The sequence below is a fragment of the Muntiacus reevesi genome, chromosome 1 (assembly GCF_963930625.1).
Source record: "Muntiacus reevesi chromosome 1, mMunRee1.1, whole genome shotgun sequence".
Taxonomy (NCBI): Eukaryota; Metazoa; Chordata; class Mammalia; order Artiodactyla; family Cervidae; genus Muntiacus; species Muntiacus reevesi.
Window position 1 is genome coordinate 39,726,105 of NC_089249.1, and position 22,217 is coordinate 39,748,321.

At 40.0% G+C, this 22,217-nt stretch overlaps 3 protein-coding genes across 6 annotated transcripts in view; 2 read left to right on the plus strand and 1 right to left on the minus strand.

Annotated features, from left to right (window-relative positions):
* Window positions 1-6,174: 6,174 nt before the first annotated feature.
* Window positions 6,175-6,857, minus strand: H2AJ (H2A.J histone). Its single transcript, XM_065940911.1, has one exon. The coding sequence runs from the start codon at window positions 6,739-6,741 to the stop codon at window positions 6,352-6,354; it is 390 nt and encodes a 129-aa protein (XP_065796983.1). The 5' UTR covers window positions 6,742-6,857; the 3' UTR covers window positions 6,175-6,351.
* A 1,842-nt stretch (window positions 6,858-8,699) lies between these two features.
* H4C16 (H4 histone 16) lies at window positions 8,700-9,011 on the plus strand. Its single transcript, XM_065922091.1, has one exon. It carries the CDS (start codon window positions 8,700-8,702, stop codon window positions 9,009-9,011), a length of 312 nt encoding a protein of 103 aa, XP_065778163.1.
* A 522-nt stretch (window positions 9,012-9,533) lies between these two features.
* GUCY2C (guanylate cyclase 2C) overlaps window positions 9,534-22,217 on the plus strand; it is a 95,776-nt gene continuing 83,092 nt past the window's right edge. For 2 of the 4 annotated variants that reach the window (XM_065940920.1, XM_065940927.1), the window contains exons 1-2: window positions 9,534-9,705; window positions 18,446-18,601. The gene's annotated coding sequence lies outside the window, so the exon portion shown is untranslated. The remainder of the gene's footprint in view (window positions 9,706-18,445; window positions 18,602-22,217) is intronic. The other 2 variants (XM_065940936.1, XM_065940944.1) reach the window with 1 other exon arrangement.

The window sequence follows — 22,217 nt, forward strand, 5'->3', positions numbered from 1 at the left end:
GAACGTGACCTTCAGACCAATTTTGCTTCGGGTCACTGTTTCTAAATCGGATGAAGACTTCTTCATTTTGGTCTTTGTGTGTCTGAGAACTGCTCCATTTAGTTTTGTCTGCCTGGACCCACAACTAGTAATGACTGACCATTGGCCAGGTTCTCGGGATCAGAAGTTACACATATTTACAAACCATTATATTCCTCCTTGTCCGTTGTCACAATCTAAAACCTCACCTCCTCCAGGCCATACACTGACCTCTCTAATAGACTCAATTTCATCGGAATATTTTAGAGCAGCAGTGACCACTGGGCTTTTGACATGAAGATAGCTCATTTGAGATGCATTGACATTTCAAGACAGAAAGCAAATAAACCTTCATAAGCAGACTGCTTGTCTGGTTTGCCTAAAAGAAAGATAATTTTGTTTAATGTAGGGCTTATCCCTCCTTTGTTTCTATAATTCGGAGCAAAGTAGTGCTAACTTTTTAATTGCATGGCTTGATAAAATTATCAAAGACCCCAGTTACTACTGTTGCTTCTTATCCTGCATACAGATTTTTCAGAAGATAGGTAAGGTGGTCTGGTATTCCCATCTCTTTAAGAATTTTCCATATATATATATTCACACACATATGTTAAAATGAGGCTTCCCTGGTTGTTCAGATGGTAAAGAATCTGCTTGCAATGCAGAAGACCGGGATTTAATCCCTGGGTTAGGAAGATCCGCTAATTTCCTCACCTACTCCAGCATTCTTGCTGGAAAATCTCCATGGACAGAGGAGACTGGCGGGCTACAGTCCATGGGATTGCAAAGAATTGGACACTACTGAGTGACCGACATGCACACATATATTAAAATGTGTTTTTCAACACCTATAAACACTTTTTTCTCTCCTTGAAGAGAAAACAAAATAAAGCCTTACAGTGATAATTTCATATCTTCCTGAAGTCAGTTGGTTTCTTTTTTAAGTTTTGTTTTTTTCCACTTACTCTCCATTTCCCTCTCATGGCAAACTAAGCACTTAAACATCAATGAATTAAGTTTGTCAGGGTCAAATTTCTCATGCTTTAATCATTCTAAAATACCTACCTTGGCTTTATGAATTAATAAATTGCTCTAACACAATACTGTAAATCAACTATACATCAATAAAAAAATAAGTTGCCACTGTTTCTATAACTTAAGATTAAAACAATTAAAATTAAAACACTGATTAAAGTTAAAATATGTAAAAAGCTATTTAAATAAATGGTATGATAACAAAAGATGTATTTTTAAATGGTTCTTTGCCAATATTCTTCTGGGCTTTTTCAAAAAAGTGGTTTTTTGTCACCACAGATATATACCTCTAATTTCTGTATGTGCAGTGTGAAAATGCAAAGGGGAAAAGTACATCTTCATTCCAGGGCCACTAGTAAAGTGAGCCAACTGGCCAGCATTCACTGGGTCATTATTTGTTTAGTCTCTAAGTCATGTCCGACTCTTTTGTGACCTCATGGACTGTAGCCCACCAAGGCTTCTCTGTCCATGGAATTTCCCAGACAAGAATAGGGGAGCAGGTTGCCATTTCCTTCTCCAGGGGATCTCCCTGACCCAGGAATCAAACCCACATCTCCTGCACTGGCAGGCGGATTCTTTATTGCTGAGTCACCAGGGAAGCTTCTGGGTAGGAAAGTGTAATAACTTTTATAGAACATATCCCAGTTATATGTAAAAGTAAAGGCAACTTGGGTAGAGTCAGGGAGCACAGTGATAGATCCAAATTGTGAAAAATCTCTATCCCTTGATGCTTTCTCCAGGCCACGTCCTCTCATCTCTGAATGGCTCTTGTTTGATGTGGATTAGACTGTCCCATCCCCACTTGCCCTGTCTGCTGTTTCCTAGAGATTCACTGGTACATCTCTCTACATATACCCTCTACATCTATATTCCCTCTGGATGATTTTACCCATGCAGACCATTGTTAATCATGATTCCCAAATTTTTATCTCCAGGCCAGACCTTTTCCTCTGGTTACGCTTACATCTGGCCACAGGTACTGCCTGACTCCTGTACTTCCGTGCATGCTATCTTCCTAGCACACCCTGTCACGTTAGACACACTCTTGCACTGGACTCATCTCAGGCACCACCCTCCCCACCAGGCCGAGGGACACAGGTGCCTCTTCCCTGTACCTGTAACACCCTGAGCATCTCCTTTTCTTAACATGTGGTCTGCTAGATCATGATCATCTATCTCATTACATTGTTATCATTTTTCTTGACAATTGATTATCAATCATGGGCACAATATGTAATATACACTCAATAAGTTGTTGAACAAATGGGTTCCATTTTTAATCTGAGTGGATGCACTTAACCTATTAATTCCAAACTAGGCTGTCTTTGGAGTGGGAGATACAAATTCAGGTTCACAAAGTTAATTTTGCTATTTATGACTCTTTTCTGTTCTAGACTGAGTTGTAGATGTTCTATAATTAGTAAACAGCCACTAAGCTTGTTTTTAGGTGAGATATCCAAAAAATCACAGAATTACTAGAATGCCAGATGTTTATTAACTTCAATAGGTCCCATCACGACTGCCACTTGCTCTAAATCCAGCTTCACATAATATTAGTTACTATTCATTGAGTGCATTTCTATACAGGAAACTCGGTACCTTCATTCACATTATCTCTAACTTCCTCTAAACTCACTGATGTAACTCTATTATGCCCAGTTAATAGATGAAACTGACATTTAAAGAAATTGAGTAGCATTTCCAAAATCACTCAGCTACTGAAGGAGATGAGTGGATTTGAACCCAAGTCTCATTCCAAGAGAGTAACTTCTTAAATATTGTGGTGTATGACCTTTCAACCATTGGAAAGAAATTTGTGCAGAGTTTGCGTATAGTCATCACCAATTATGGGGCCAGACTAAACCTTTTGATTCCAGGCAGGTAAAACTAAGCAGACCAGTTCTCAGAGACACAAAGACAAGACTGGCCCTGCAGGAAAAGCAAAGAAGGAACAAATCCTGGCCAAGTCACAACGAGCCACACTGAACGGCTTATCTCCATGGGAAAGTGCATGTGTGTCTACACACACAACTGTGGATTAGAAATCTACTAAAGACCAGAATTCAGGCCTCACCAGTTTCTATCCTAAATCTTTTTCCACTGGGTCTCATGCTTGAAAAAAACATTGGCCTTTTAAGTTAATGATCATATATTGGCAAAAACTGTTTGTGCATAGAAGATTCACAGGCTGAACTGATTTGGCAAGGGGTATCCTCCTCAGAGGATGAGATGGCTGGATGGCATCACTAATGAAATGGACATGAACCTGGGCAAGTTCCAGGAGATGGTGAGGGACAGGGAGGCCTGGTGTACTTTAGTCCATGGGTCCAAAAGAGTCAGACATGACTGGGCAACTCAACAACAACAACAAATGCATTTTTAACTGCCAATAAAGTATTCAGGTTTAAAAAGTTCTCAAAAACAGAAATGGTGAGGTTAAAATGGATTGACTGAATCATGCAGCAGGGGAAGTATTCGAGGGGAGCCTATGAATCTCTGGCACAGTGGTAGTCGAGATAGGGTGATAATGGGGTCATCAGTGCACTGACATCTGTGAATCTTGTCTGTTTTTATCTTCAGGTAACAGGGTTAGACTTCTGTGAAACTTCAGAGAGAAAAGCTTTTTTTATTATTTTATAAATGTCTTACCCTTATTTCCTTACCATTTGGTAATAATCTTAGAGATGCTTCAAATTTTTTAGGAAATTAAGACGTAAATGTCAAAACCAGCAACTGATACACCCTTTTTTTCTTCTCCACCATGCCACAAGGCAGTAATAACGAGAACTATTCCTAACAACTGGGCATTAAAAATAACAACAAAATACTCATTAGTTACCTCTACTTTAACCTATAAAGGTTAAACCCATATCCCCGTAGAAACTGGTACTTCTATTTACTGAGCATCCAATATCTGGCATGGAATAAAGGAACAATCTCGGTCATCAAAATAGCTATTGTGACTATTTTACACGAGGAGGTCTTCTGAATAGGCGGGAAGTGGAATAAACAGTCGGACGCCTTGGAAACTGCCCAAGGTATGTACCCTTGGGATCTATTCTCTTTTGGACGTAGGGGGCAATAACCTATCTCCTAAAAGGGGTATGTGTGGCCTGACCTTTGTATATACTTCAAACTTGATCACAAGGGATAAGTAATCCCAACATCTATTCCACAAGCAATAGAGACAAAAGTAGTAGCAGAAGCTGAAGGGGAATCCTTTCCTTGATGGTCACTTATTTGTTTATTCCTGGTCTTCAGTTACCCAGAAAAAAAAAAGTAAGCTTCAGGAGTGGAAATCTAGTTGGTTTCATAGACCAGGGTACCCTCATCACCCGTTGCAGGGGTTAATAGCCATCTATTACTCGGACTAAGCCATGAGAAAATCACCATGGGAAAAGAATAAAAGCAAAATATAGCAATACAGCATAGCCCAATTAAAAGTATGTTGGGTTGATCAGTTGGGGTTGTCATGCCCTACTAAGCTAACGAAAAACAGTGTGGACCTTGGAACACTGAGTCAGCACAAGTTCAGAACGATGCTTGTGCACACACTAAGATGTTTTCCCAAGGCATATGTGGGTCCATGACCTCCAGTTAGGTGAGAGCCCTTGTACAAGAAAATAACAAAAATAGCTTAAAGTAATCAATAAAATGGGAGACGTGACTGGGGACACAGGAGGCTGACTTCATCGTAGCACAAGAGATACTTCCTGCTTGCCAAGACACTAAATAAAAGTGACGTGGCTCTGAGGAACAGGGCTCTTGACCCAAGAGGTCTTGAGCCCCCTGGTCCCATCTTTAAAACTTTAATTCTGTCTCTAGTGTCTTTTTCCCAAACTGTGCGGCTGACCACTTTCGATCCCTACCTGCTGTGCTGGCCACAGCAACCCATTACGCAGTACTGTGCATAGCACACAGAATTTCTCAGTAAATGCTGGGGAAGAAATAAAAGTCCAAGCTGAGAAAACGGGCCAACTACTACCATTGATGGTAGAAGACATATCCTTTTCTTTTCCCCAGAATGACATCAACTCTGACTTAAGGAAAAGATGAATCTAAATATGTGAAATCTAAATAAACGAGGATCTCTTTTGTAGGCCAGGAGGAAGCTTGTAGAAAAGGGGGAAATGGAAGGGTCAATCTAAGACAGATCAGGGCTGTTACTGTGTAACTTTTAAATGTAAATTCCTGATGAGAAATGTTTCTCCCCATAACATCTGTCCTTGCCTTTTCTCATATATCACATATTTATGAAAGCCTTACTGTGCCATTAAGCAACACAAACCCAATAGGTGTTGGAATGTGGTCATTACCTCAGGCCCAGTGGTAGAACACAAGGGACCTTAAGAGAGGGATTTGCTGTTATAAAGCAAAATCAAACCAATTACCTCTCCAAAGGGATATGATATTGTGGAAATAAGACCACTATGAAGCTAGAAACTTTAGAAAGTCATTTTAAAAGCTCCTCAGGTATAGGTAACTCATGACTAAAGGCGCTGCACTATTACACAACATGAGTGTCAGCGCAACAAATTTCCAACTTCATGACTCAGGCTTCTGCACTACACATATTACTGGAAGGTTCCTTCATTTTAAAGAAATGTGAACATAAGCGTGCACACAAAAATATCTGACACCCCAAACAAGAAAACACAACAGCTGTCAGGCTAAGAAAAACAAGTTAAATTGACACTCTGTCGTCAAAGCTACTCTTCCAAGCTGCAAAGTTATTCTCCCTTCTGAAAAGTGTGGCCGGACAGACAACCTCCTGCCCAAGACCACATCGTCATCACTATCTCTTTCCTAGAACTGGTTCCGGAACTGCCCTAAGAGGGCAGGGGAGCACAAGCCCTGGAAGGCGGATGTAAAAACAACTCGCCCAGCCTCATCCGCACCTACTCTGCGTCGCCTCTGCCTCCAGGCGAGCAGGGAGAGCCCCCGACTCTGTCCATCTCCACGCCAGTGGGTCCCTTCTGGTCTCCCTTTATCCACCCGTAGCGCCTCGAGGGTGACTGCGGAACAAAGCTGCCCAGAAAGTGGCTCAAGCCGACCCACCAGTACCTCTTCCAAAGGTCTCCCGGTCGCCCCTGGGTCTCCCGGCAGGGCCCCGCGACTACACAGCTCTCTCGACCAGACGATTTTCACCGACTTTATTGGGCCCCCGACCCAGCTGGTCTCCTCGCCGCCCACCTCCCCACTAGATGACTCCGGCCTTCCATAACATCAAGCATGTTCAAAAACACTCTGGAAAGAGCCCTTGCTGGGTAAGCCGGCTCCCCTGTGGCGGCATCAGGGTCACTTGCTCTTCGTCTTCTGACTCTCCGTCTTCTTGGGCAGCAGCACGGCCTGGATGTTGGGCAGGACGCCGCCCTGAGCGATGGTCACTTTCCCCAGAAGCTTGTTTAGCTCTTCGTCGTTGCGGATGGCGAGCTGCAGGTGGCGAGGGATTATCCTGGTTTTCTTGTTGTCCCGCGCGGCGTTGCCAGCCAACTCCAGGATCTCCGCCGTCAGGTATTCCAACACCGCGGCCAGGTACACCGGCGCCCCGGCGCCCACTCGCTCAGCGTAGTTACCCTTGCGTAGCAGTCTGTGCACTCGGCCCACTGGGAACTGCAGGCCCGCGCGGGAGGACCTGGACTTGGCCTTTGCCCGCACTTTGCCGCCCTGCTTTCCACGACCAGACATGTTTGTCTCTCGCCTAAAACTCCAGCGAGAGGCAAAAACCAGCGATCCGGTTGCTAGTACAGGAATGCGACGTACCACACCGGAACTGCCTCTACCAACACTTTGCTGACACTAGGCAGCGCCTTCCCATTGGGCTTCGCAACATCCTTGGCTCCGGTGACCAATGACAGGCAGGCTCTGCTCCCAATTAGCACGCTGGCAGAAGGACCGCCTTCTCCAGCTCTCTCCAATCAAAAGAGCAAACTGCTAAGCCCTCATTTACATAACAGCTCATATGAACATCTAGGTCCGCGTGTTCCATGGTTGGGGTTCCTTTGAATTTATTGAGTTTGATTGAATTTAACGGATTCTGAGGTTTCAACGTCCTCTCTCGCTCTCAGGGAAAGAATGTCTTAAGAATTAAGGAAACCGTGGTAAGAAACAGAAAAATCAGGAAGGAGAGTTACTCCTTAGTTAACTTAGTCAACAAATACTAAGCACTCAAGCAAGAAATGCCTCTAGCAGTTCGGACTGGGTATGCCCGAAATTTTTGACACATTACCTTTATTATTATTGACACTTTTTTTTTAATCCTTGTAAGTAAAAGAGATCTCTAACTTGAAAATGTTCTAACCTTGATTTCTTAGTAAATACTTTTAAAAAAATACTATTTTACCATTACAAGAATCCTGACTCTTCGAAACTCTTCTTTCTTTTGAATCAAGCATTAAAATCATGCGATACAATTTGACTATTTAGAACTTCCCCGCACCCCCCCCCCCCCCAGCCATCCAGCATTCTGAGGGTTCTTTTAATTCTGCTTTAACAACAACAATAACAGTATCTTTTTTGTGCTATAGAAATGGGTGAGGATAGATACATAATAAGCAAATATTTGCCATAAACCTTTCCTACTGGAAAGGCTTATTCGTCAGGACTAGGTACAGAGAGCACAATTTACCAATATAGTCATTCCTCATGGTGTTAAGTACCTGGGAAAGAGTTATGAATCATACTTAAATACTGCTGCCTTTTTTCCCAGTATGAATCGTTTGGGAAAACAGTCCTGTCTCCTAGAGTGGTGACACTACTCAAAGTTCCGTTTTTCTCAAGGGATTTCTCAAGAAATGAGAACCTCCCGATTTAAAGCCATGATTATGGCATCCATTACTTCACAAGAACTTCGAGTTTTAATGAAATAAGAATGTTACATTGTTTTAACTAATCACAGAAATTGTCATTTGACTGAGAAGCAAAAACCCGTGCTTGGGCTGGGGGTGGGGGACGGAGGAAGCAGTAAAATCTGCAAATTGTCCAGAAGAGGCTGCAAGAGAAAAGTCGGGGGTGGGGGTGGGGGTGGGGAGGAAGGGGTAAGGTTAGACTTTTTGAAAAGATTTTAATTTTTTCTTCACGGGGCCACAAAAGAGAAAAACGATTGAAAGATTTCCTCTACCCCAACTGGTGACTTTAAAAGACTCGCAAGTGTAAAGCAACTGCTTTGAAATTTAAAAAGTAGTAAAGCATTCCCAGTTCCTATTGAGTTTCAAATTAGTCTAAGAGTTGTATTATAAAAGTGTTCATTTCGTTTGAAAACTATAAAATTAGAATTCCCGCGCGCTAGAGAGAGGCGGGGGCGGACGAGGTGGAGGAAAGAGAGAAGGGAAACGCAGCACTCACTGGATCTGGCCTACCGTTTTTTAAGTGTGGAGAAAACGACAATATAATTTCTATCTAGTCTTTCCTCAATTTCATGGCAAAAATAACAAAAAGTTTTCCCAAATAAGCAAATAAGCAACCGAAAAATTTTGTAGGGAGGCGATAAAAAAAAAAAACACACAATCCCTCTTGGGGACTTAGCTCCGCCCACTATCTTAAGGTTTTCAACCAGGTCCGCTGTAAGGATATATAAGCCCAGGTTCTTCGCTCCCCTCACTGTTACGAGCTTGGTTTACGCGGCTAACGTTTTTCCCGTGTTGAAGATGTCTGGCAGAGGAAAGGGTGGGAAAGGGCTAGGTAAGGGAGGTGCCAAGCGTCACCGGAAGGTCTTACGGGACAACATCCAGGGCATTACGAAGCCCGCAATTCGCCGTCTGGCTCGCCGTGGTGGTGTCAAGCGCATCTCAGGTCTCATCTACGAGGAGACCCGTGGAGTGCTCAAAGTGTTCTTGGAAAATGTGATCCGCGATGCAGTGACATACACGGAGCACGCCAAGCGCAAGACGGTCACGGCCATGGATGTGGTGTATGCTCTGAAACGCCAGGGCCGCACTCTCTACGGCTTCGGTGGCTGAGCTGTGCCTGCGGCTTAGCATATTCCAAAAGGCCCTTTTTAGGGCCACCAAAGCTTCAAAAAAAGGGTTGATAACGCTTACGTTACCTGGTGAATGTGCAAATACGTGCTTCAGAGGAGGTTTTACGATTGTAGTTCGGATGGATGATTCGGGGTTAGGCTTGAGGCTAGGTGAGGTGTGAGCAGCAAAGCCCGTGCTAGGCACATAGCCTGGGAAATGCATCTCAGGGCAGTAAGTGATCTTCCTGTTTGTTTCCGACGCTGACGTGCTGAGCTTGAACTCTGTTTGGGAAACGGGTATCGTCAATTTAGAAATGGGTGTTTGGGGAGCGAATGCCGCCGGACCTGAGCTTATGTAGAGTAACTTGTATGCAAATAGGGCAAATGCGGTTCTCTCCCTCCGATTGGACGGGAGGTATCAGAGGGCGTGGTTCTCGCCGATGAGGCAGGCCACCTCTGAGACCCGGCATGTTGTGTCCAATAGGAAAGCGCGAGGTGCAGGCCTAGAGTTGCGCGCAGGGGTCCTGCCAAGCGTTAATATTTTATACATCGACGGAATGTTTGAGTGAGAGGTAATCCAACTCCGACGCGGAATGCAGGGCGGCCACGTGTGGGCGAAGGGCAAGGCTGGGCCCAAAGCGTCGGCCCCTGCGCTACTCGTGGGTCGACTGCACAAAGGTGGTCGCGCCGAGCAGGTGAGCATCCCAACCCAAGACTGCCCGGCAGCGGTGCTCAAGCCCCGGGACGCGGGAATCCAGGAGTTAGCCGGCGGCAGTGCCGGGTCGCAGGCAGTACTGTTGCCCAGGAGAGAGAGGGTCTTGTGACCCGCTCGCACCCAGGAGATAAACCCTGGCTTCCTAAGTGAAGGTCCTGTTCAGAACGGCCCGGCCCGGGGCTGCGGGAAGGAGTGGGGCGGCGGGTTGGAATTTAGAGTTCGGTGAAAATGGTGTAGCGAGAGAGCTGTATAGTCGTGGAGTCCTACCCATTTGTCCTGCCCAGGAGACCGAGTAAGGAGGGCCGGTTTGCGGGCGCTTCCTGGGGTCAAAGGCGGGACTGAAGACAAGGACGCTCCACCTGCGTGCTGCCGGCAAGGGCGAGGCTGGAACCGTTGCTCGACTTCTGGCTCTGTCCTTCCTCTGTGTGATGGAAATTGGGAAGGGGCTTAGAACCGCAACATGAAGTGTGGTCCCATGCACCTTAACTAATCTCCCCTAGCTCTGGCTTGTCTGCACACCATGAAATCACTTAGCTTCCTGGACTGGTTGCCTGGAGTAGTTTCCCAGCCTTGACAGTGATGTACGTACATTTCATTTCAAGCCGTATATATCTGAGATGTACTCTAACCAGGAAAGCATTTCCCGTGTTCCCGCAGCAGAGGCTAGCATCATATGGTTTAACGAATATCAGCCACTTTGGAACACATTGTATTCCATTTTTGCATTCGATTCTCCAGCAGATCTATGAATTATTTATTATTAATTACCATTTTACAGACGAGGTAACGGATACAGGGGAAAAGTACTGGAATCAGGATTTGAACCCATAAGGTTCTTAATCCTTATGTACCACTGCCGCTTCCAGGGAGCCCCCAGCCCCCATTTGCTGACATTTCACTTCTTCTTTCTTCTCCATACTCAAACGTATCTGTGGTGTTGGTTATGTATTAAATTTCTAGGAAATGAGACAGTTCCAGAAGCTCATCTTTCTCTAGTTCAAACGAAGAAAACCCCTGAGTTACCTAAAAAGAAGCATCAGGGTATGGCACACTTGAGTACGTTTATATTTGTTGACTGAGTGAATGAGTGAATTTGAGTAGACAGGTAGTGTACCTATTAAATTCAGTAAAATTAAACTAAATTAGTTAACCCCCAATTTAAATTAATTCCAATTTAGTGTGAATCAGATTATTGAGGATGAAGGTGGGACTGCAGTGGAGCATGAAAATAAGTATTCATATGGTAATTTAAAATATCTATTCCTTAGGTATTTAAATTACTTGGGATTACTTTTTGTTTATATTTTTATGGTGGCCTCTATTTTTTGAACCTGTCTAGTAGAACTTAATTTTCCGTTGTAGCACAGCGTGGTGGTGTTCATGTTTTATGTAGTTTATAAAATAATACCAAATTATTCGAACATGAGAAATCTTTGTTTCTGTTTCAGTCCCATGGTAGTATCCAGTCCTGAAGAAATGATTTTCCAAACCAAAAGGGGGTCACAAAATTTGAGAACACAAGTTATCTGAAATTAGAACTGAGATTTTCAGGAGTTAACCAGAAAATGTAGAATGCATTACTACACGTGTTTGTTAAATAAAGAACTTAATTTAAAGCTCTTCTAAAATGCTTTTCTTGCAATGTAGAATAAAGTCCTGTTGAAATTAGATACTGTAGCAAAGTCATCTCTTCTAGTTTGAACATATAATGCCTCTTTTATCCCAAGAACTGTTAACTTTTGAAGATTCAGAGATAAATAAGCCATCAGATCAGTTCAGTTCAGTTGCTCAGTAGTGTCTGACTCTTTGCAACCCCATGGACTGCAGCATGCCAGGCCTCCCTGTCCATCACCAACTCCTGGAATTTACTGAAATTCATGTCAAGGGGTGATGCCATCTAACCTTCTCATCCTCTGTTGTCCCCTTCTCTCGCCTTCAGTCTTTCCAAGCATCAAGGTCTTATCAAATGAGTCAGTTCCTTGCATCGGGTGGCCAAAGTATTGGAGTTTCAATTTCAACATCAACCCTTCCAATGAATATTCAGGACTGATTTCCTTTAGGATGGACTGTTTGGATCTCTTTGCAGTCCAAGGGACTCTTAAGAGTCTTCTCCAACACCACAGTTCAAAAGCTTTCTTTATAGTCCAACTCTCACATCCATACATGACTACTGGAAAAACCATAGCCTTGACGAGACGGACCTTTGTTGGCAAAGTAATGTCTCTGCTTTTTAATATGCTGTCTAGGTTGTCATAACTTTCCTTCCAAGGAGTAAGCGTCTTTTAATTTCATGGCTGCAGTCACCATCAGCAGTGATTTTGGAGCCCAAGAAAATAAAGTCTCTCACTGTTTCCACTGTTTTCCCATCTATTTGCCATGCAGTGATGGGACCGGATACCATGGTCTTAGTTTTTTGAATGTTGAGCTTTAAGCCAACTTTCTCACTTTCCTCTTTAACTTTCATCAAGAGGCTGTTTAGTGCTTCTTCACTTTCTGCCATAAGGGTGGTGTCACCTGCATATCTGAGGTTATTGATATTTCTCGAAATAATCTTGATTCCAGCTTGTGCTTCATCTAGCCCAGCATTTCCCATGATGTACTCTTCATATAAATTAAACAAGCAGGGTGACGATATATAGCCCTGCCGAACTCCTTTCCCAATTTGGAACAAGTCTGTTGTTCCAGGTCCAGTTCTAACTCTTACTTCCTGACCTGCATACAGATTTCTCAAGAGGCAGATCAGGTGGTCTGGTATTTCCATCTCTGTAAGAATTTTCCACAGTTTGTTGTGATTCACACAAAGGCTTTGGCATAGTCAATAAAGGAAAAATAGATATTTTTCTGGAACTCTTGCTTTTTCAATGATCCAGCAGATGTTGGCAATTTGATCTCTGGTTCCTCTGCCTTTCCTAAAATCACCTTGAATATCTGGAAGTTCATGGTTCACGTACTGTTGAAGCCTGGCTTGGAGAATTTTGAGCATTAATTTTGCTAGCGTGTGAGATGAGTGCAGTTGTGTGGTAGTTTGAACATTCTTTAGGATTGCCTTTCTTTGTGATTGGGATGAAAACTGACCTTTTCCAGTCCTATGGCCACTGCTGCGTTTTCCAAATTTGCTGGCATATTGAGTGCAGCACTTTCACAGAATCATCTTTTAAGAGTTGAAATAGCTCAACTGGAGTTCCATCACCTCCACTAGCTTTGTTTGTAGTGATGCTTCCTAAGGCCCACTTGACTTCACATTCCAGGATGTCTGGCTCTAGGTGAGTGATCACACCATCATGATTATCTGGGTCATTGAACATCTTTTTGGTATATTTCTTCTGTGTATTCTTGCCACCTCTTTTTAACATCTTCTGCTTCTTTTAGGTTCATACCATTTCTGTCCTTAATTGAGCCCATCTTTGCATGAAATGTTCCCTTGGTATCTCTAATTTTCTTGAGATCTCTAGTCTTTCCCATTCTATTAGTTTCCTCTATTCCTTTGCACTGATCACTTAGGAATGCTTTCTTATCTCTCCTTGCTTTTCTTTGGACCTCTGCATTCAAATGGGTATATCTTTCCTTTTCTCCTTTGCCTTTAGCTTCTCTTCTTTTCTCAGCTGTTTGTAAGGCCTCCTCAGACAACCATTTTGCCTTTTTTGCATTTCTTTTCCTTGGGGATGGCCTTGATCACTGCCTCCTGTACAGTGTCATTCATGAACCTCCGTCCTTGGTTCTTCAGGCACTCTATCAGATCTAATCCCTTGAATCTATTTGTCACTTCCATTGTATAATTGTAAGGGATTTGATATAGGTCATACTTGAATGGTCTAGTGGTTCGCTGCTTTCTTCAATTTAAGTCTCTATTTGGCAATAAGGAGTTCGTGATCTGAGCCACAGTCAGTTGCTGGTCTTGTTTTTGCTGACTATATAGAGCTTCTCTTGTTTGGCTGCAAAGAATATCATCAGTCTGATTTTGGTGTCGACCATCTGGTGATGTCCATGTGTGGAGTCTTTCTTCTCTTGTGTTGCTGGAAAGAGACTGTTTGCTATGACCAGTGTGTTCTCTTAGTGAAACTCATTTAGTCTTTGACCTGCTTGCATTCCAGTCTCCTATAATGAAGAGGATGTCTTTTTTGAGTGTTAGTTCTAGAAGGTCTTGTAGGTCTTCATAGAGGCATTCAACTTCAGCTTCTTCAGCATTATTGGTTGGGGCATAGACTTGGATTACTGTGATATTGAATGGTTTGCCTTGGAAATGAACAGAGATCATTCGGTCGTTTTTGAGACTGCATCCAAGTACTGCATTTCAAACTCTGTTGTTGACTATGACAGCTACTTCACTTCTTCTAAGGGATTCCTGCCCACAGTAGTAGAAATAGTGATCATCTGAGTTAAATTCACCCATTCCAGTCCATTTTAGTTCGCTGATTCCTAAAATGTCAACGTTCACTCTTGCCATCTCCTGTTTCACCTCTTCCAGTTTGCTTTGATTCGTGGACCTAACATTCCATATTCCTATGCAATATTGCTCTTTACAGCATCAGACTTTACTTCCATCACCTGTCACATCTACAGCTGGGTGTTTTTTTTGCTTTGGCTCCATCTCTTCATTCTTTCTGGAGTTTTTTCTCTACTCTTCTCCAGTAGCATATTGGGCACTTACTGACCTGGGAAGTTCATCTTTCATTGTCATACCTTTTTGCCTTTTCATACTGTTCATGGGGTTCTCAAGGCAAGAATACTTTTCTCACACTGAGACCAAAAGTCTGTTCTTAACGTCTATGTCTCCTTTGCTGCCTGTACGTAGGGTTGTCAGTACCATCTTTCTAGATTCCATATATATGCATTAATATATGATAATTGTCTTTCTCTTTCTGACTTACTTCACTCTGTATAATAAACTCTAGGGTCATCCACCTCATTAGAACTGACTCAAATGTGTTCATTTTTGTAGCTGAGTAATATTCCATTGTGTATATGTGCCACAACTTCTTTATCCATTCATCTGCCAATGGCCATCTAGATTTCTTCCATGTCCTAGCTATTGTAAATAGCTCTGAAGTGGACATTAAGGTACGTGTGTTTTCCCAAGATGATAGAGGAATAGGCAGGGAGATCACTTCATTTTCAAGTTAACACACTGACTTTGTGTTATCTTTTTTCTGATATTTTTCAGAAAGCTGTTTATTGTCATCTTCTTCAAAAATAATTTATCTTTTTAAAAACTTTAAACAACTTTTACTTACATTGTTGCTTATTTTATAATTTCCTTAATATCATTTTTTACCACTTCTCCAAAACCTATTATCCCCAGTTCATTTTAGATTTTTTATTTTTAAAATAAAGGTATAAGTTATGACTTTGGATTTATTTCTATTATAGCTTTGGACAAATGTCAAACTTTTGAAATGTTATAGTGTATTTTATTATTCATCATAATAATAAAGTTTTATTTTTATTTCATCTCATCCTAACCTAATTATTAAAGAGGTTAAAATTTTACCCATGGTTGTAGTGTTTTCTTATTTTATTTATCAGTATTAATTTCTAGTTATTAATTTGGGCTAGAAATTTGTGAGCTCTGTAATTTCTTCTTTTTGTAAATTATTGAAATTTCACATATGACCAGTTTTGGAAATGTCTTCTGGATCTTCGACAAGGAGGCATAACATGTGTTTTAAAATATGACAACTCAATTTATATCTATTTATTCAATATTCCTATTTATTGTATTTTCAAAATAGACTCTGTTGCTGTTTTTATCTGTTCAATACATATTGTTCCTGATAGTGTCTTCTTGTTGCCTATATTTCTGTTTTTGTCAATTTAGCCTCATATTTTGAATAGTATTTATTTTACAGAATTCTTTTGTCTGACTTGGTATTTAAACTTCATGACTGCCATACCTTCTTTATAGGTTGTTACCTTTTATCACTCTGAGTAACTCTTGACTTAATTTTATTTTTTTGGCCTTTGGGTATCAGTTAACTTGAATTCCATTTATTTATTATTATTTTGCCTCATCTGATGAGCTGTTTTGTCACCTGCAATTCTTTCTTTTTTTTCACCTACAATTCTTAATATACCAGCGATCTAGTTTCTTTTACTAGGTTCTTGGGCTTTAAAGTTAGGTTGTTGACTTGAGATATTTGTTTCCTTTTAATGTAAGCATATTGCCATGATCTTCATTCTCCATTCAAGCTTTTCCTTCTTGTTTCTGATCATTCACTTGTCTCTTTATTTTTGAAAAATTATACCAGCCTGTTCTGTGTGTTAGTTGCTCAGTCGTCCCCGGCTCTTTGCAACCCCATGAACTGTAGCCCGCCAGGATCCTCTGTCCATGGGATTCTCCAGGCAAAAATACTAGAGTGGGCTATGGTGTTCTCCACCAAGGGATCTTCCCCACCCAAGGATTGTCTCCTGCATTGCAGCCAGATTCTTTACCAGTGAACCACTGAGGAAGCCCTTTCTCAAATTTGAGTGAAAAGAAAACTGTCTTACAGACTTCCTGTATTAGTTTAAGACATTTTAATTTTTCTGTTACTTAAATGTCAAAGTATAGCAGATGCTTACTCTTTATGCTTACAGTTCATACTAAAAATACTGTGAAAACAGACTTTATAAATGACTTACCAGAAAACTGTAAATCAATATGTTATTATAAAATCTGGTATAATTGATAATGCTGTTTTACTGAAACTGTGTCTTAAAAACCAAAGTATATTTTGCTTATTGTCAACTATTTGACTTTCCTTGAAACAGTTTTTGAGTCATTATCATTGTTATCTTCCCTTTTTTAATTATGAACTTGTTTTTAACACAGATTCATTATTTTGGCAAGCCAGTTAATTTACTAGTACACTTGAAAATTATCTAAAATACCTTGTAAGAAAAATCATTTATTATGTTTATATATTAGTCGCTCAGTCATGTCTGACTCTTTGTGACCGCATAAACTACAATCCACCAGGTTCCTCCGTCCGTGGAATTTTCCAGGCAAGAATACTGGAGTGGGTTTCCATTCCCTTCTCCAGAGAATCTTCCTGACCCAGGGATAGAACCCAGGTCTCCTGCATTGCAGGCACACTCTTTACCATTTGAGCCACCAGAGAAACATATATATATATATATATATATATATATATATATATATATATATACACACACATATGTCATTTACGTATATATGACACTACTATGGCTAGGTAACTTGGATATCTTTTGTTTTAGTCAAAGGTAGCATCCATCTAATACATCTGTTTGCCATGTAAGTATGCTGTCAGGGCTTTAGATATGATATTGTTCCTTCTGGGAAGAAAAGTTTCTTGGCATAATTAGATGAAATTAAAGGTAGAAAAGGGAAATAAGGACAATAGGAAAATACATATAAATATTAAAAGGTCTGAAAGAATTAAACTGTCAGTCATTATTTTGGGAAAGCAGTGTTATTAGGAAAGGAGTAAAACATGCACAAAAGTCATTTTTACTTTTTAATCCATAAATGCTGTGTTTATATAATAATTTTAATTTAAAATTATGGAAAATTTTTAAAATAAATTAACTCATTTTTATCTTACTTTCATGAAAGGTCTTACTTCTTTTCCTAGCAAGATCCAAACCTCTCATCTGGTAATTGACTTTTTTTGTCTCTTCCGTTTCTTATTCCTAGAGGTCAAAAATTGTTTGTATATTTTTGAGATTAATCCTTTGTCTGTTTCCTCATTTGCTATTATTTTCTCCCAATCTGAGGGCTGTCTTTTCACCTTACTTATAGTTTCCTTTGTTGTGCAAAAGCTTTTAATTTTCATTAGGTCCCATTTGTTTATTTTTGCTTTTATTTCCAATATTCTGGGAGGTGGGTCATAGAAGATCTTGCTGTGATATATGTCGGAGAGTGTTTTGCCTATGTTCTCCTCTAGGAGTTTTATAGTTTCTGGTCTTACATTTAGATCTTTAATCCATTTTGAGTTTATTTTTGTGTATGGTGTTAGAAAGTGTTCTAGTTTCATTCTTTTACAAATGGTTGACCAGTTTTCCCAGCACCACTTGTTAAAGAGATTGTCTTTTCAAAAATTGTTTTAGGGTTAAAAAAAAAATACTCAGTGAAGTAACTTCCTTATTAACATAATTATTTTGTTCCTTTCACTAAATTAAATAATCTTTGATTTTGTGGTAGTGATCAGAAAAAATATCTGTGAGGAAGATGACAGAAATACATCATCTTTTTCTCCTTTGCTTATGCTATAGCTATAAATAGGACAGAGTCAGAAGCAGTGAGAATAACCATTAAAATTGTCATTCATTCCAAGCCATATCCTGACAACAGAATTAATTTAAAACTTGGAACCTAAATGTGAATCATTACAGGTTGACTCTTGTGTGTGAAGCCATTTGTAGAGAATCAGCAGACAGTCGGTGGTTTGAATTCTTAATAGTAAAATGGTACATTTTAGCTAGACCAATAGATGTGAGATGTAGTTATATATAAATGCTTCAAGAAATGAGAAAACTTCTCTACTACTGCCCATACAAAAATCAGCTTCCCAGTCTGCATTTTGCTTTTGCCTAGCTCACTTTGACTATCGTTTAATTTGGTTTTTCAGGTCAAGTACTATTCAGGAGCAAAACATCCACATGATCCAATATCCGTGATCTTCTGATATGTCCTGACTGAGATACCAATGGATCTTTAGTGAAGGACTTTGATAAAGACTTTTGTATTCAACCCCCCACAGGTAATGACCCCTTGTGACTCATGGATATGGGTTACCCATGGACTGTGGATGTTGTTATGTCACCAACCAACCGAGGAGACTGTGGTCATGCACAGAAGATGGAGCTGTGGTTCTGACGGGATACTTACCTGCTCGGGGTGGCAAGACAAATTCCAGGTGAGGACTGAAACTTTTAGCTTTAAAAACAACTGCTGAATAACTCTTTAAGCTTTTATATTTCTTTATGCCCCAGCGTGGTCATTCCTGTCTCCACTTTTAGTTATATAACGAACTGTAGACAATGTCTTTATTTGTATCATCTAGACATGTAGATGGACATGAGTTTTGAGTAAACTCTAGGAGCTGGTAATGGACAGGGAGGCCTGGTGTGCTGCAGTCCATGGGGTCACAAAGAGTCAGACACAACTGAGTGACTTTTTTGAACTGAGATATGTAGAAATACTTCTGTTATTCTCAGATGAACATTTAATATATTTATCAAGTTGATCTTTTAATCTGCTAAAATGGAACCTACTCTGCAGTGAAATAATCAAGTTAACATGGGCATTTAAAAAAATGTACTGGTAATTTGATTTAAATAATTAATCAATTCGGTCAAAATCATCTTGCAGTTGATACCCTGCTATTAAATAGTGTATCTTTTTCTGGAATTATGAAATAAATACGTAGTACCAGCTGTAGGTATAAGCTAGATATTAACAACTCCATTTAGTTTTATCAACCATAGAATTTACCTTTTCATGTATCTTGGATTCTGTAACAGTGTCTAGTCTATTAGGAATGTGTTGTTACTGTATAGTTGCTAAATTGTGTTCAACTCTTTTGCGACCCATGTAGCCTGCTAGGCTCCACTGTCCATGGGATTTCCCAGGCAAGAATACTAGAATGGGTTGCCATTCCTTCTCCAGGGGATCTTCCTGACTCAGAGGATCGAGCAGATTCTTTACCTCTGAGTCACCAGGAAAGCCTTTATAAGAATGTAGCTAATTAAAATTATATTCATAAGGTAGATGGTTTCATGAGAAATGAAGAGCAAACCTAGATTCTTATGCTAGTAACAAGGCAAGCTATTTTTGCTTTGTCTTTGCAGAGTAGAAAGTAAATGTTAGCAATCTGGCAATAAAACTTTTACACTGTTGGAGTGAAAGATATGCTGGAACCTAGAGGCAATGATAGAAGCAATAATATTCAAACTTAAAAAACAAGGAGTCAGACTTAAAATTTCCTGTGTGAAGTGGGGCTGACGTATCTGTAGGGATATTATAAAATTTTTTCTATTTGATTTGATATCATACACATATTACTTTTTTAACTTTTTTTTAAAATTCGTTTTGAGAAACAGCAATTTATAGTTTGAGTGAGTTTAATACTGTAATTACCCTGAGCATTAACATTTCCTTTTTATTGTTGTCTGTAAACTGTTTACAAGGAATTGTAATTTCTTCTTGGTCATTTAATTATGTCTACCAGTGCATATTAATATTTCAGCATCCTTGTGGCTCAGCTGGTAAAGAATCCGCCTGCAATACTAGAGACCTGGGTTCAGTCCCTGGATTGGAAAAATCCCTTGGAGAAGGGAGCGACTATCCACTCCAGTATTCTGGCCTGGAGAATTCCATGGACTGTGTACAAAGAGTTGGACATGACTGAGCAACTTTCACTTTTTATCTCCAGTGGGAGAGGCACAACCCAGTACAGAAACTTCAGGCTGTTTAGATCTTTTCAGAAAGCCCTTGTCTCTGGTTAAGCCATATTTATTCAGACCCACACTAATTCCTGGTGTATGGTGGGTTTGGGATTTTCAGTAAAATTTGTTGTAGTCACCAACCAAAGAGATTGTTGCCAGGAAAAACCAATGGAGCTATGGTTCTAGTTGGAGGTTAGTTTCAAAATCATGCCACGTTAAATCCCAAGTATAAATCATGTGCAGATTATCCACTGGAGCAATATTTGTAGCCAAGGATTGGGAAAAATTCATGTTCAATAAGATAAGACTGCCTAAATAAGCAATTAAAAACAGCTGCATGATGAAATACTGTGCAGCTATTTGAAAATTAAGAATGAAGATCTCTGTACAGATGTGAGCAGAGTTCCAGGGACTTTTACCTTTAAATGATGTCAGTAGACAAGAAAGAAGGTTAAAGAATATATGTTCCTCTCTGCTTTTAAAAAGCTGGAATGATTTAAAGTGAAATTAATAAAAACTGTTACCTACGTAAGGTCGGTAGAACAGGATACAGGGGACAGTGATTAGAATGAAATTACTTACATCATTTTTTTTTTTTGTACATCATTTTTACATTTGATTGTTTCTTACTGACTTGTAGATGTCTTACAGTAATCTGTGCATATTAACCCTTTGGTGGTGTTCATACTACGATTTTCTCTTAGTTGTATTTTCACTCTTTATAGTGTACTTGATGAATAGAAGTTCACAATTCTAATGTAGGAGGAAAAAAACCTAGCTTTTCCTTTGTGATTTTCACCTTTTCTTGTTGTCTTAAAACATCTCACCCTCCCTGAATGTTCAGCAGGTTATTCTAATCTTATACAAACTCTTCCAAAGAATAGAAAAAAGAAACAATGCTCCCCAACATATATTATGAGATTGGCACAACCGTGACCCCAAAACCTGACAGAGGCAACACTTTCTCAGGTTATAAATGTACATGACAGATAAATATCACTCAAGACATAGATGTAAAAGCCCAAATAAAGTAATAGCAAGCCAAATCTAACAATGTAAAAATAAGAAAATAAGTATATATCATGACCAAGTGGAGTTTTATTTCAGGATGCAACTATTCCAGCAATAGTTCAATATGATAAATACACTGATATCATTTCCACATGAAAAAATAAAAGTAGAAAAAACATTTGATCATATCAATAGGTAGAGAAAAGAGTACAACTAAAACATTGTTTATGTTTAGAAACTTGGAACCTACAAATAGAAGGAAATGTCATTAACATGAAAAAATAATCTGAAAAGCTGAAAACAACTCCTACAGTGAATTTCATGGTGAAATGTTAAATATCATTATCTTTAAAATAGGAAATACAGCAAGATATATACTGTTAGGGAAAATAAGGATATAAAAACAATCTTACCAACCCACCTAGGCAAATTAAGATGTGTAGTCTCCCAATTTCTATTTGGAGCAATATAATAAAAAGAAAAAAAATCACTTAGTAAATGATGTGCTTTTATATACAAAAAAACTTTCATTTACAAATTATTAGTGTGCAATAAAAGAGCTTAGCAAGATTTCCAGATACAAGATCAATACAAAAAGTTTTAAATTTCTATACATAAACAGTAAAGTTTTAAAAATACAACTTACAGTTGACTTACAATAGCAAAAGTATATAATACATAGTAGTTATGAATAATTCTAATAAATAATATACAGTATCAGTTCAGTTCAGTTGCTCAGTCATGTCCAACTCTTTGTGACCCCATGAATCATAGCACACCAGGCCTCCTTATCCATCACCAACTCCCAGAGTTTACTCAAATTCATGTCCATCGAGTCGGTGATGACATCCAGCCTTCTCATCCTCTCTCATCCCCTTCTCCTCCTGCCCCCAATCCCTCCCAGCATCAGGGTCTTTTCCAATGAGTCAACTCTTCGCATCAGGTGGCCAAAGTACTGGAATTTCAGCTTCAGCATCAGTCCTTCCAAAGAACACCCAGGACTGATCTCCTTTAGGTTGGACTGATTGGATCTCCTTGCAGCCCAAGGGACTCTCAAGAGTCTTCTCCAACACC